Source organism: Arvicanthis niloticus, chromosome 10 (assembly GCF_011762505.2).
Source record: "Arvicanthis niloticus isolate mArvNil1 chromosome 10, mArvNil1.pat.X, whole genome shotgun sequence".
NCBI lineage: Eukaryota > Metazoa > Chordata > Mammalia > Rodentia > Muridae > Arvicanthis > Arvicanthis niloticus.
Genome location: NC_047667.1, coordinates 47,758,254 through 47,774,724, shown reverse-complemented (window position 1 = coordinate 47,774,724; position 16,471 = coordinate 47,758,254). Strand labels below are relative to the sequence as shown.

General features: G+C 40.5%; 1 protein-coding gene across 1 annotated transcript in view; it reads right to left on the bottom strand.

Moving 5' to 3' along the window:
- Window positions 1–15,029: 15,029 nt before the first annotated feature.
- Window positions 15,030–16,471, bottom strand: part of Rc3h1 (ring finger and CCCH-type domains 1) — a 56,110-nt gene continuing 54,668 nt past the window's right edge. The window contains exon 20 of the mRNA XM_034512706.2: window positions 15,030–15,433. Within this exon, the coding sequence (XP_034368597.1) occupies window positions 15,283–15,433 (151 nt within the window). The 3' untranslated portion in view covers window positions 15,030–15,282. The remainder of the gene's footprint in view (window positions 15,434–16,471) is intronic.

Genomic DNA, 16,471 nt, shown 5'->3' with positions numbered 1-16,471 from the left:
TGGTTTGAGTACTTGCCCCCATCACGAAGTTAGGGGAGAGGCGGTCCAGGCCCCTCCCTTGATACCTGCTTCACACTCTTAACCACGGTGCCATCTCTCCAGCCCCTTTCACAGGTCTTCTGTGTGTTATTAAGGAATTGTCCATGTTCTCTGGCTACAACTCAGTGTCCCCTTGGTTTTTTTTTTTTTTTTTTCCTCCCACTCTGGGTTTTGAGACAAGGTCTTTCTTACTATGTGGCCCAGGCTGGTATCAATTCTAAATCCCTTTGCTTCAGCCGATTGTTTTCCTCATGCAACCTCTCCCATCTGCTTCTTTTCCTCTAGATAGTCACAAGTTTGGTCATAATGCCCTCAAACATCCATGCCCCAGAAATGACCTTAGAGGCTTTCTCACTGGCTACAGATATTGTATTAGAGCATGCACATGTCTGACACGCATCCCAGAGGAGCGCAGCCACCACAGTCTCTGCATCACGTGGCCAGTTCTTTTTGGCAGCTGAGTATCCATGTTGCATGATGAAGTCGTAACTGCTCCAAAGACCTGGAAGTTACCAGCCCAAGCATTTCCTGACTCTCAGCTTGTTGAACCCAACATTTTTGGATATGCTACCCGGGATCCCATTCCTGAAAGAGAAGCATCTGATCGTGATTCTTGGCCAAGAAGCAAACACCTGTCTTATTCTCCGTCATCCAACATTGCCATCAGAAACACAACACTCAAAAGACAGTGCTGCTGTGCTGAGTTGCATTGTCCCCTGGCTGCTTCCAGCAACACGTCTGTGCTGCAGCTGGTCTCCTCAGAGTCCTCGCTACCAGCCTGGCCTCAGCTTCATGCACATACAGCTCCCCTCGGCTTTCACTGGCCTGGATGATGCCAAATCTCTTTTCTTTTGGGTCATCTTAGATTGGTTCAAGAAAGGAGGGGAAAAAAAAAAGACTATTTCCAGGCAAACTAATTCGGGACTGCATTCCCACTCTCATACTCCATTAAGTATTTTATTAACTGTATAAGATATAAGAAAGGCATTCGAATTTTTTTTGGAGACTTTATTCATATCCAGAACTGGATGGAGGCAAACTATTTATAAGGGGCTAGGGATGTAGTTCAGAGGTGGAGTCATGCTCTGTAAAAGTAAGTTAGACCCAGGGGTTGATTCCCCAGCACTAAAAACGAAACTTTAAAAACATTCTTTTTATTAGTTTGAGTGTGTGTGTGTGTATGTGTCAGCTGTGTACATACCATATATGTACACACATGCTTCAATATATATATGAACATATATGCTCAGAGGACAACTTTTAGAGGGGTTGGTTCTCCCCTTTGTCTTCGATGTTTTCACCTTGCTGTACATTCCAGGCTAGCTAGCCCTGGAGCTTCCAGGCAGTTCTGCCTCTGCTCACTATAGGAGTTGTGGTGTTTCAGACGGGTGCCACTGCAGTTAGCTCTTCATGAGGTTCCAGGAATGAATTCAGGTTGTCAGGTGTGCACGGCAAGCACTCTGACCCACTGAATCATCTCACTGCCTTCTGAGGTATTTGTGTCAGGTAAAGACTTGGGAGGACTCCCTACTTCTGTGTGGAGCCATTTTCCTCCGTGCCGAGTGGAAACAAGACTGGAAAGCACACACGGAGTTTTCCAGTGATTTGCTCTTAAGGGTTGGTTTGACAAGCCATTGAGACAAAAGAATATTATATTTGATTCCCTCCTAACTTTGTGACCTCCTCCAGGTCATTAATTCCTTTCTGCACCAGCCTCTAGTCTACATAAGTTACCTTGAGCAGGTAATTTATCTGGTCTTTGCCTGTTGCCTCATGTCCTGGGCTATGGTGTTCTTGTCTTTGGACCCCACAGTAAGACCTTGGCAAGGAGTAAACAGTGGCTCGGATCGTCCTGTGGTTACTGAGTAACTCCCTTCCATGGAGCTTTGGCAAAACACAGAGCCCCGAAGCAAGGGCATGCCCAGCTCCTCTGGATTGCCAAAAAAAGGATCTTAGGGTGTTAACAGCATCTTAGGGTGATAATTAAAGTGGGCTGAAGCCCATCGAGAGCCAGCCAGGCATTATCATGTTGGCTGCTTTCCCCAGGGTCTTGAAGTAGCTTACTGGAATTTGTTCCAGTCCTCAGAACAGCTAGAAAGTTCGGTTTGGGTTTCAGGGAAATCAAACTACAAGAGCAAATATTTACTGAGCATGCTCAGAGCACACACTGTGGGCTCCCAATGAGATAGGACTCAGTAAACATTCATGTTTGAAGAGGTGCAGAGTTTTCTTTTTTCTTTTTTTTCTTTTTTTTCTGATTTAACAGTTGATACCTACCTTAATGGAGAGATTATCGAGCCTTTTACTGCTTCTTAAGAAACAGAACTACCCCCAGGCAGTGGGCAAAGAGACACCTTGTGGTAGTGGTGTTCTTATATCAGACAGGGCAGAGCAGACAGCAGGTATTCATCCAAGATTGATGATGCCTGGCTTGATGGCCAAAGCTGCTTCATGCCTAGGGCACATAAAACAAACAAACAAACAAACAAACAAACAAACAAACATTAATCAAGGTCAGGAGGTGGCAGGCACAAGAGCTGCATGGGGACAAAGCTCATTGCATGTACATTAGCTCAGAAGTTGTAGGCGGTAAGAAAAAACCATAGAGGAAAAGCAGAGCATGAAGTCATGGAGAGTGGGAGAACCCCCAGCGACACTGGGATGACGTAGTCTGGCCTGGAAGCAGCAGGAAGAAACATGGCTAAAGCCGGGGCAAACGTGTGAACTGTGATGACCACAGCTCAGTCATAGGACTATACTGCGTCTTTCACACATCTTCCAAGTCTTGCTTTAGAAAAACCTTACAAGTTCATTTAAGGGACAAGGACATACGGGTATGGGAATGAATGTACCATGACAACTATCAGAACTCAGTTAAAGATCTGAGGCCAGGGCTAGAGATGGCTCAACAGTAGAGATGTTAGTAGGACCACTGACAACCCTTCCAGAGGTTCCAGGTTCAATTCCCAGCACCCACAGGGCAGCTCTCAACTCTCTAACTTCACTTCCAAAAGATCTGATGCCTTCTTCTGGTGTCACTGGGTACTGCATGCATGTGCTTCAGACATATGTATGCAAACAAACAAAAACCCAACAACAACAAAAACAAAACAAAAACCAAAACAACAACAAAAACAAAAAACCTAATACAGATTAAATAATAAAACCCAAAACCACAAGAGACCCTCCCACCATGGGGAAACAGGAATGCCATGCCTTGAGTCTAGGTGCATCCTAACTATCCAGGGACTAAAAGCTTTAGTTTAGACATGACAGGGCATGTGTAGAGACAAAGAGGTACAAGAGAGAACCTTTGGGTCCTAATAGATTTGGGAAGTTAGGAGTATGTACAACAGACTGAAGTAACTGTAGGCTTCCCTGCAACTATTCCCAAGGGCTTTGATGCCACAAAAAGGATGTCCAAACACATCTACTGCTTGGTCAAGGGAACTTAGGAGCACTGTCATCTGTCTTGAAGTCACCACACAGAAGCAGCCTATCTCTCAACCCCTCTCCTTCTACTTCATCCCTCTGTGCTGGTTCAGGCCCTAATTTCTCATAAGCCTATTGCAATTGGAAACCCAGCCTCACTTTCAACAGATTCAGCATGTCAATGTCCAGCTTGACATCTATATTGGTATTTAAGGACTAAAGGAAAAAACCCAAATGACTCCATGTTTTTAATCCAGCCTCCTAGACTCTGCTCAGCTCTGGGCTGGAGAGCTGGTTCAGCAGCTAGGTCCATTTTTCTTGCAGGGAATCCAGGTTTGATTTCCAGCACCCACATGGTGGGCTACAACCATTCAAAACTCTAGTTCCAGGGGATTCAATACTGACTTCCACAGACACCAGGCACACACATGGTGCACATAATACACACACAACAAATCTCCAAAAAGAAATAGAAAGACCCAAAAGTAACAAACAAAAAGCAACCCAAACTCCTGCAAGCCTCATTGAGACTCGTTACCTCTACACTGGCTCATGCTCCCTAGGGATCCTGGCTCTTCCATTTAATTTACCCACTTCTACTGATGTAAACCCATCTAAGAGTCACCCCTTTCCTTCCTTGATGGAGGAGTTGAAGAAGGGACTGAAGGAGATGAGGGGGTTTGCAGACCCGTGGGGGGAGCAAGTGTCAACCGGCCAGACCCCAGAGCTCCCAGGGACTGGACCACCAACCAAAGAGTACACATGGAGGGACCCATGGCTCGGGCCACATATGGGGCAGATGATGGCCTTGTTGGACATCAGTGGGAGGAGCGGCCCTTGGGCCTGAGGGGGTTTGATGCCCCAGTCAGTGTAGGGGAATGCCTGAGCAGGAAGGCAGGAGTGGGTGGGTGGGTGGGTGGGTGGGGGAGCAGGGGGAGAGGGAATATGATAGGGGGTTCCAGAGGGCAGACCTGGAAAGGGGATAACATTTGAAATTTAAATAGAGAAAATATGCAATAAAAGAAAGAAAAAAGAAAAAAAAATCACCCCTTTCCCCTTAGTCTTCAGGTATATACATACACTGTTCTGATTATATCTTACATCTCATCATTTCACTAAGATGTCTCAGATACAAATCAGATCTATTTCTAAAATCACCTATTATGGTCTTATGCAGGTGTACTCTTTGGCCACACTGAACACAATGAACACTGGCATCATGTGATCATGTGCCTCAAAGCTCCACCCCAGACCAGCTGAAACAGACTGCACTTTACCTAGGGCTCAGTGAACACCATGCACAAGTGAGAGGCATGTATAATTTTTTTTTCAATAATTGTGAATAAAGAGACACAAATCTAGACTCTGTATTTCCCTGCATACTACCTTCTTCTTACATTTTCTTTACTATCAGGACAAGGCCATTTTATTTTTAGTTTTGAGATAGGTCTCATGTAGTTCAGGACCTTTTATTTGCCAGTGTAGCTGAAGCTGGCTGGCCTTGAACTTGATCGAATCTGCAATTAGGGACTAGTGCCACCACACTGGCATGGTCTACAGCCTTTGCCATGGGACCCTACCTTCTCTTTTATCCCTGGATTCAAGGGAAGCTGGGTGGGGGCTGGTAGTATGGCCCGTTCCCAGAGCTTTGGTGAGTAGGGAAAGCTACAAGCAACACCTCTCCAGCTGCCTCTATAGTAGGTGTAATGAACTCAGTCTCTTCCCTCAGAATTCATATACCTTCTCTTCTTTTACTAGGAATCTCAATCTTTAACATCCCAGTCCCCTCTCTATACACCAACACACTTACCTTCACTGCAGTTTCCTCCGGAAATCTTCACCAGCCAAGCACAGTTAAATACACACACACACACACACACACACACACACACACACACGTGTATATAATTTTCTTTTGGGATGGTGCTAGGGATCAAACTTAGGGCCTTGTACAATGAAGTTGAGTCTTGTTCAGTCTCACAGCTTCTTGTTCTGAAGATAATTACGATTCTTTGATAATTCTGTTTAATGTTGTCATCTTATTGAATCAAAGGCTCACTATGTAACCCTGACTGGCCTGGCATTGAATTCTTTATACCAGGCTGGCCTTGAGACTCACCTGCCCTTGTCTCCCAACCTCTGGAAATAAAGGTGTGCTACCATATCCAGCAAGAGTAAGCTATTTAAAAAAGCCTGTGGCAAGTCCCATAATTAGAAGTCATTGTTGGCAGAAGGTACTTTTCTTGTCTTCCACTTTGTTAAGCATATGGAAGTTTAGTAGTTGATAAATTCACTTTTTGTTTTGAGACAAGGTGTAGCCCAGCCTGGACTGAAATTTACTATGTGATAAGTTGGCTTCCAACTCTTGTTCACTGGGGTGCTTCATTTATGGGCAGTGCCACCATCTCCAGCCTACTTTTTTTTTGGGGGGGGGGGTGTATGTAGGTGAGACAAGGATCTCTCTGTGTATCTATCCTTAGCTGTCCTGGAACTTGCTATGTAGATTGGGCTTGACCTTGAATTTACAGAGGTCCATTTGCCTCTTCCTCTAAGTACTGGGATTAAAGGTATATCATGCCTAACCTTTCTTTCAAATGTTTTATTTTTTAATTTACTTATATCCTGACCAAAGTTTTCCCTCCACCTTCCTCCCACCCAATCACCCCTCCGTTTCTCTTCAGAAAAGGGGAGGCCTCACATGGATAACAACCAGCTTTGGCAGACCAAGTTGTGGTGAAACAAGGTGCATCTTTTATTGCGGCAGCTCAGTAAGGGGGAAGGGTCCCAAAGGCAGGCAGGAGTCAGAGACAGCCCTGCTCTCGCTGTTAGGAGTCCCACATGAAGACCAAGCTACGCAACTGCTACCTATGTGGAGAGGGCAGGTCCCTTGACTGCTCCCTGGTTCAGTCTCTTTGAGGCCCTCTGGGCTCAGATGAGTTGATACTGTCAGTTTTTTGTGCTGTCCTTGACCCCTCTGGCTCCTCCCTTTCCTTCTACTCTTCCACCTATCCTTTTTTAAGGTTAGGTGTACAAAACAGAAAGAGGGAGGCAGGCATATTTTTAATAGCCAACAGGCTGGAAAGCATGATTTAACTAGCTGATCACTTCAGTTAGCTCATCACCAGGACAAAACATTTATGCACATATAACAAATTCACTTTAGTCTATGTAAGTTTCAGCCTAACCGGTCAGATAATTCTATCCTGCTTATATTCTAAGCAGGCAAGCTTAACAGACAGGCTTGGTTTTGGAATTTCCTCTCTAGATTTCATCATTTTTCAATGATGGCTGCAAGCACTTAACTATCTCATACTTTCTGAACTATGTCTCCTGTTGAGGTCAGTCATGGTACCAGTGGTCCCCATATTTAGTAATTATTGGTGATGTTATAACCCTTTGCTGGTAATCCCTATTAATTCTCACTGGTAAGTATTTTAAAATAAATTCCAACTATATTAATATATGTATCTTTTAAAAATATGGGGGCTGGAAAGATGGCTCAGCAGTTCAGAGCATATGCTGTTCTTCCAGAGAACCCAGGTTCTAGCCCTAACAACTGTCTGTAACTCAAATTTCAGGAAATCTGATGCCTTTTTTGGCCTCTACAGGCACTGGAGACACACACACACACACACACACACACACACACACACACACACACACACACACAAAAGCAAAGCACGGCTGCACATAAAAGTATATTTTTAGACAAGACATTGTCTTATGTTGTTACTGTGAACTGAACATACCCTCCATCTTACCATTTAATACCCGACATGTAATCAAACATTCCTATAATTATATAAAAGTATGTTACTGTTTCAACATGCTACATTTGAGTTTATTTCATAAATGTCTTATAATGTATAATAACTCATTCTCCTCTTTTAAGACCTTAAGTGTATGTATGTATCTGAAGACAGAATGCAGTGGTTGAATCCCTGAATTTAGAGTTATAGGTAGTCCTAAGATGCCTGATGGGGGTGCTAGGGGCTAAACTCTGGTCCCCTGCGAAAGAAGACAGCACTTTCAACTACTTAGCCATCTCCCCCAGCCAGTCACCTCCCTTCATGCCACTAAACTGTTAACTAAAGTATGGTCTATAAGAGATCATATGATATACTTTACATTATAGTTACCTTATATTATATTTAGTGACATTATATATAAAAGACTAAATAAAGCTGTGACAAGCTCACTGACCAGGCTTGTCTCTCACTGACCAGGCTTGTCTCTCACTGACCAGGCTTGTCTCTCACTGACCAGGCTTGTCTCTCACTGACCAGGCTTGTCTCTCACTGACCAGGCTTGTCTCTCACTTGCTGTATACTCAGTCCACATGAATTCCTGCTGGAGAAAACTGATGCCCAGTGTGCTTACTTGCATAAATTAGCTTTTAAGAATTTTTTATCAACAATCCCAAGACGAGAACGAGGTGGCAGACTTATTTACAAGAAAAAGACTACACACTGTTCCTCCTCATTAATTTATCATTTAATATAAATGCTGACAGAAAGCAGATAAAGACCTTTAGACACTTTCATATATTTACAATCCAAAAGGTGAATCACCTCCTTCTGTTTGTTAAAATGAATCCTTTTATCTGCAGCTTACAAGAGCCTTAAACCCTAATTAGGAGCAACAAGAGGCTGAGTCAGTTTCCAAGTTAATAAAGGAAATAGCATTTTAACAAAATGTGCCATCTTTAATATAAACAACATGCACACAAATAATACAAAATTAAGAGAGAAGGCCTTAATCTTCTCAAGAATATGCAACAAGTGGTACATGTACTCGTTCAGATCCAGAGTTTGACAGCCCTAAACACACTCCTAGTTCTTTTTTTCCCACCTCATTTGTTTTGAAGGCTGTTTAAAAATGGAAATATTAAACAGATTAAACAAGACAGGGAATGTTCCATTTCAAGCAAGGTTCTTTTTTTCCTATATAAAAACAACTTCCAGAAGATAATGCCTCTAAATAAAGCCTCACTGTTGGCCAGCAGGTAAGGAGTTGGTCACAGGCTGAAGTCCAACCCATCATTTGTTCTCAATTGGAAACATTTGGAACATGTAACATTTCACAAAATTCATTCATGTAAAAGTCAGCTGTTATTTTAACGTTTGATTTAAAAAACCTTGCGACCAGGTGGGTAGAAAATCTCAGGAAATAATAGGGTGCTGAGGCAATGGAAAATACAGGAATATAGGAAAACCTTTTAAAACGGTATCTTCTATAGCACTGATTCTGAGAAGGGAATTCACACTACCCATAAAGCCATCTCTATTCTGACTCAAATTTCATGGCTCCTTTACTAACGTAAGATTACTCATGTTAAGTATACCTCTGCAGGGCACAATCACATACAATCAATACGATTGGTAAATTACATAAGCTCTATCCCAAGCAAATATGAATCAATGTTAAAAGTTATTTTTTAAAAACAAAACAAAAACCTAAGAAAAATCCACCCAAAAAGGTGATAATGAGTGCAGAATGTCTCAGGAGACTGGTGTGAGCCGTGAGACCAACTGACCATAGGCAGGGAAGGGTTGCAGGAGTAAGAGGGAAAAGACCACACACGAAGAGGAACCTCACAACTGGAAAGCATTTAGGTGGGTGAAAAGTTTGTTCATGACCTTAGTTCTCTTTCTGCATCACTCCGGGAGAGTCAGACTCATTACAGAGGTGCTGAGGCCTATGGCCAGGGAAGTTTTTTTCTTTTACATCTAGAAGGTGGGACGACAAAGGATAAGAGAGGATAAATGAAAAGTTAGGGGAAAAAATCCAGGACTGTCTTAGCTAAACAGGAAACACAGTTTTAAAGTCTTGTAAGTAGAGGAATAAAATTATGGGGTGGTTTGGATATTACTGTAAAATGACAGCCAACAAGGCTACACCAATAAATTATAAAAATGACATTTTTAAAAAGGAGACCAAACCCAAACCCAAACCCCACTATCCACCCAGTCTTGCATCCTTTCCTTGACCCTTTCCTGAGCTCACTGGAGCTGGGACCACCTGACAGTTTCCAGTTATGAGATGACTCTGAGTGTACAACCTAACACAGGAGCCAAAGACTTGTGAGCTCTGTCTACATATGTAGCATTAAAAGACAAAACACAAAACCAAATGAAGAACTAACCAGAATGAGTCTTCAATAAAAAAAAAAAAAAAAAAAAAAAAAAAAAAAAAAAGAAACCCCAAAACAACAACAACAACAAAAAAAACCCAAACAAAACAAAAACAGAAACAAACAAACAAAAAGCAAAGGGTCACCTTATCTACTATATAATATACATTAGGACAACAAACTCCACAGGATTTCACTTTTCTAAATACACATTTTTCTGACACAGTATTGTCTTAAAGTTTAAGTTTTCCACCTTGGGTTACAATGCCTTACTTTCTTGTAAAAATGAAGGTTACTTTGCTCAAGGTTAAGTTCAGGGAAATTCAGTGTTTGTCTGAAATCCAGAGGCTCTAAGAACAATTCCAGTGCTAAGGGAAGTCCCTTTATTACAGTGGGATTCCAAGGGCTCTTTACCCACTTATTCAGTGTAGTATTGAAACCTACCTACCAAGAACACTTACTAGAAGGTGTCACTTGCTCCTGGGGGTGGCAGTTTCCCATTCTTTATTAATGTAACTAGAATGATCAATCAATTAAAATCTGTTACTTATGAAATCACCTTTAGCAATTATAGAAATAGAATCTTAAAATTTCAAATAATGTTATTTCCTGTATCTTTTGAAAAAACAAAATCAGCTCTTTGAAGTGGCTCAGAAAAGCTGACTGAGAATGTTAAAAAAAAAAATATGTTAGCACAATTTACCCAAAACTCCCAGCAAGTCATTTCAGCAGGAAATTTTAAAAAGCTGTATTAAAAAAAAAAAAAAAAAAAAAAAAAAAAAAAAAAAAAGCCATAGCTGTCCAAGGTAGACTTCAATGTGTTTCTGTAAAACAAGCACTCACTCAGGTAAAATGGCGTCAGTAGTAGACTGCTTGTTGTCTCAGCGAGGCTGTCCAATCTGAGTTCTATTTCCAGGGATGAGGTCCCTTTGCAACACTATAAGCATATATTAACAACTAAGATTTTAACACACTGGAACCTTTTATAGGGTAAGAGTGTAATAGTGTAATACTGCAGCTAATTTGCAAGGTCACTACTTCCTCTTGAAAACTAACTTGGCTGTATCTTTTAATAAATCATTATGGATGGTTTTTACACAAAGATTTTACATATTGAACTCTTGATTCTTTAAAAGCATAAATGAAAAATATGGTGAAATTCCATTCCACCACCATTTGTACATAAAAATAATAGCAAATGAATCCCATTTAGTGAAAATAAACTGACCCTGAACATAAGCCGAACAGGTACTAAGTAACTACAGTAATTGTTTCTCACAAGCATCAAGCTCAGGAAGAGTCCCCAGACCCAGGACTTGACCACAGTGGAAGTACACTGTCCTGTAGGCACAAGTGAAAGTACAGAAAAACACAGAAGATAGTATTACATCAAGATAATCCCCCAAAGGGAGAGTGAGTTGCTTAAACAAATATTGTCAAGGATGATAATTACTGGTTTAGAGAAAATGATAAATTTTCATTACTTTTACATTTTATAAGGCCAGCTAACCTTAACAGTTAACTGTAGACATTTACACCGTACAATCAACTTACAAATACTACCAGATTTCATAATCAAAATGGCTACTATTTCCCCTAAAACCAAAACAGAGTAAAGCACAAGTCTTTGGCGCTCCTTAAAGAAATAGCAGGTTATCATTCTTTGCCAGACCTTTGCTTGCCTGCCAGTAGGGCAAATACCACATCTGTGCATCACTGAGTAATAACGCCATTAGAAAAGGCAACTTCACAGAAGTCATTGGCTAAGCGAATTCATTTGAATGCTCTGTTTAGAAGCAGCAAACTGTCACTGTTACAGATTGGGTAAGTCAAGGGGAAACTGCAGAATGGCAAGGGGTCAGGAAGAAAAGAAAAAAAAAAAGACAATCATGGGAAACTTAGAAACTAAATTTCAAGCTCCCACACTGAAGCTCATGGGAGTCTGATGGGATCGTGTATCCAAGTAGCACGTGAGAATTGTATCCATCTTCTGCTGTTAGGCAAAAGAATAAATACATGGGGAAAAAACACACAGGAAGGAAGATGAGAGAAGGAATGACCCACATTAATGCCATACGTGCCAGACAAGTTCTTATACATTCTGAGTAGTTGAATATTTGTAATTACTAATAATAGTGTCTTGAACATTGATGTCATTTTGAACATCACTACTAGAAACCTATGGTACAAGTTCTGTTTAACTAGAAAAGTAGTAAGAAATGGCTCTTTGGTCACATTCAGACTCTGACTATAAATAGGAGACTGAGCCTAGATATCTCATTCTCAGATCCTCATCATTTTCCAGAGACTCACTGAAAACAGAGTGAGCCAAAGTACTGTTTTATTCACTACAGTTAGAGCATACTGGCTTTGTTTCTGAACAAGTGTGACTATAATGCTGTGTGACTCCTCTAGAATTGTCTGTGCTCATCTGAGATGATTCTTGCTCTTGGAAACAGTAAAAAGGAATCATCTTCAGAAGACACCATTTAAGTGAAAAACCATACACACTGCTGATCATGGTAGGCATGTTGGCATGTGCCTGAAGCCCCAGTGTTCACAAGGCTGAAGCAGACAGATCTTGAGTTCAGAACCAGTGTGGGCTATACATTAAGACTGTCTTAAAGGGCAGGGCTGGTGGTGCAGAAGCTCTACTTACTATTTGATGGGCTTCATTTTTTAAATGTCTCTAAAGACACAAATAAAAATCAATACTTTTCAGATTTTAACAAAAAAAGCAGTTAAGAGTCATAAAGTTATGCTTCAATTTATTGTTGTCTCATAACATCGAGTTTGTTAAAGAGAGGAAAAAAACCCTCCAAGTTGTGAAGAGTTTTTACTGAATCCCTAAACCTGCCAGTGGGCACAAATAATACCGCCTACCTATCACCCCGCCCCCCTGCAAAAAAAAAAAAAAAACCAACCACCTAAAAATTGGTAAGGGAAAATAACCAAATAGCAAATTGTGGGCACAGTCTTCCACTTCCTACCCAACCCAGAATGGCTACAGAGATGGGGTGTGGGGAACTCATACTACCATTTAAAAGACTATTTTTCTCCCTAAATAAAAATACACCTAAAAGGAGACTAGTGCACCGCAGCAGAGTATACATGTTGGGGGTTCCATACACTACAATGGAGATTTACTTTTATTCTTAACTCCCAAGAAAACCAATATGCAGATTTTCCCCTAGTTATTCCAATTTTTAAAACAACAACAACAAAAACCCATCTGCTTCTAAGACTTAGGAATTATCTTGACATGTCCAAAGGAGATAAGATCCATCCAAATCTGTCTACTAAAGGCAAGAGGCCAATAATGTGGCGTTTTATAGATATACAGAAAAATAAAAATCCTGTCAGACATAACATTTCTTTCCTTATCTCAATAAATAATGAGTAAAGTATAAATGTAAGAGACATTTTATCTTTAAAAAAAAAAAAAAAGCCAAAAGCAAATGTACAAATGTGTATTTAAAATTAAAAGGAAAATGTATGCATCAACTGAGAAATGCCTCACCGTCATTCGGTGCCTCTACCTCCCAATCAGTCATCTTATTGCAACAGCTGCGCTCATGCGAAGAAATCTTTAAAACATACCCAATATATATACAGATATAGCCATGTATATATGTATATATATATAATATATATAAATTTTTATTTAAATAAAAAAGAAAGCTCGAATCCCAAGCCAATATGTGTATATCAAATCCTTGACCAGCCAGGTCTGTAGGGCATAATCAAATTCAATGTGAAATAGTATATAAACACGGTGCCTTGACTGGGCAAATTAAATAATCGCTACTCAAATGAGTGTTCTGTTTGGATTTCCTACTGGTAGGCAATGGCAGGACTATTTTTCCCTTCCCACCCCATCCCATTCTTATCCCACCCCCACCCACTTGTTTCAATTAACAAGATGATGGACACAGAGCTTAGACTGAGGTGGCTCTGACCTCAGCAAGAGTTACGGGTTAAGAATATACAAAATAAGAAAAATATAAACTTTGCTTTTACCCAACCAAAGCAATGCAGTAACTTATTACATAACCAGTGCGCTCTTGTTTAGTAGCATCTAGAAAGGGAGATGACATCAGGCCATCAGAGGGCTAGCGTGAGTCTACAAAATGCTGCCCCACTGAACTCATTTTAGAGGGACTTAGTAAATTAAGCATACAGTGGTAGCATTAGAATATGTGCAGCAGAACTAAATAAAAATGTTTTCATAAACATTTTTAATGTCAGGCCTATAAAAACCCACTTCAAGTTATTTATAGTTATGTTAGTAATTCTGAGTACTGACAAGTGATCAAAGTGTGAGCTATCCTGAAGACTCAGTTTCTATCTGCCAAATCTTTTACACCTTTGAAAGGAAAACAAAAATTCCATTGAAATAATGTGTCCTTGTTTACTGACGTTCATATCAAGTGTTGTTTTATTTTAATGTTTTTCTTCATATGTGTGGTTTGCCTGTGTGTATGCACATGCACCCATGTGTGTCTGGTGCCCACCAGAAAAGGGTGTCAGATCCCTTGGAAGTGGAGTTATGGGCAGTTGTGAGCTACCTTGTGGATGCTGGGAAGAAGCCGGGAGAGTAGCCAGTGTTCTTCTGCTGAGCCATCTCCAAGTTTTAGAATACGGTTCACTGTCCTGGTTTTTCCATTCTAGGGTTTCAGGAGAAGTTTAATTTGTAAGCACAATTCCAATTTTCCAACATAAGCTCAGCACAGGAGAACAGGAGTCGCCTATTCTCACTATTAACAAGTTGAAGCTCATTTCTTTTCTTCTGGTTTTCTCCTGCCTCAACATCTTGAGTTCAGGGATTACAGGAATGAGCCATTATGTCCAATTTAGACTTCATTCTTAAAGTAAAATAATTTTCATTTAAATCTAACTAAACATTGTAAACACTAAATAGGCTTTCAGATTTTATGGAAGGAATGCAAGGAATCCTTAACATGGAAATGTGTGGCTCAAATCATCAACTGCATGTTGACATCTCTGAAAAGTTGAAACTAAAACCTTACCCTACTCAAATAAAGTTTTAATGTTGTAAAAAAACAAGTATCTATCCACAAAGCTAGTGGTCCAGAAACAGGGCTGGTGGGAAGTGGGGGGGGGGGGAGTGTTTAAAGAATAGCTCTAATAAAATTAGTTTGCTGCACAGTTTCTAATAACCCAATCCATTACCACAGAATTCTTGGAAACGGTGCATTTTGTCTATTTTAGTTTACAGGGTTGTAAGAGTTGGAAAGGATTGGGAAAAAGGAATTATACACTGGGTATGTAATAATACCAAAATACAAGAAAAACCTACTTCATTAAGATCATACAATTAATCAAACAGAGTGTATATATAATATCTTCTTTTTTTTAAAGCCCCGGATCCAAGGCGTCCAAAGTTATTAAAATAAAGTTCATTCACAGAACAAAAACAAATTTAATCTGAATTGCTTGCAGATACTGCTAATTTTCTTTTTCTTAAAATTAAAAAAAAATGCATCAATGTGAACTATGTGCAGGTCTGTTAAGTAGTGGTGTTTGTGCACATTGCCTCCGGTGCTTTTCCTGGACTTCACTGACCACTCAGAGGAAAAGTTGAAAAGTTATCCATCTTTCTACCCTACGCCCCATGAACTGATTAGGAGCAGACGGTAGAAGCAGGTGCCCATATTCTAGGGAGCAGAACTGGAAACAACTCCTGATCTCTGGGAATCATTGTTATCTCCTCCTCCCTCAGGGTCTTCTGACAGGTTCAAAGAGCTGGTCTTGTTTGATAGGAGGCTGAGATTCTCTTGTGTCAAGGCTGATCCATTTGGTACATCACTGTAAATTACATGAAAAAACAGTCAGAACTTTTAGAAGAAGAAAAGCAATTACCCTAAATAAAATCCAATCAATAGGGCTTATTCTTTGGCACTGTAGAAAAATATGAGGCAGGAGTGGTAGCACATGCCTTAGTCCAAGCAGAGAGCAGAGACAGGCTGGTCTTTCTCAGTTTTAGGTTAGTTTGGTTCCAGGCCAACCAAGGCTAGCTACACAATGAGACTGTCTCAAACAGCCAAAATAAAGATAACTACATAAATAGCTTCCAAATATTGATTATAACTCTTCATCCACATTGTAACATAAGTTGATAAACTAAAACTGACAAGCTTCCTATTCTATACATACAGGTTTTGTCAGAACGTAACCTGCATATTTGCTTATACTGCCACTTTCATATTAGAAAACTGAACTAAGAGTTACAACAAACAGGAATGGTAGTGACAAGCACTTGTGAGGCAGGGACAGGCGGTGAGACTCCTCCCTCCCCACAACCCCTAACATCCCAAAAGACCCATACCTTAAAATATTTGCTGCCTGGCATTTAAGAAAAAGTGCTACCCTCCTATTTACCAAGTTTATTTTGAGCCTAGGCCAGCGTATAGATTTAAAATAGCCAAAAGCCAAGAAGACAGTAACAGGACAATTAGAAATTCTTTGTGTTTGATCCTTTTGTTTTTGAAATAGGGTATTTCTACATAGTCCTGGCTATCCTGAAACTTACAATGTAGACCAGGCTGACCTCAACCCCACACGGTGCGTGCTAGGATTAAAGGTCTGTGCCACCACGTCCAGCTACACTATAAATTCTTGTGATGGGTAATGAGGTCAACAAAGGACTACGGATTCAAATCTTCATATAAGCCAAAGAAAATAAATAAGGATATACAAATGAATTAAATACTGTATTATGGGAGAGATCAAATAAAAATGTGGCTGGGGATGGCCTAATCCTACCCTGTCTTAAAATATCAACAAACCCCAATTTAACCCTACAACACTAGCAAGGCTAAGTGTTTTGTACATAACTGAAGCAGG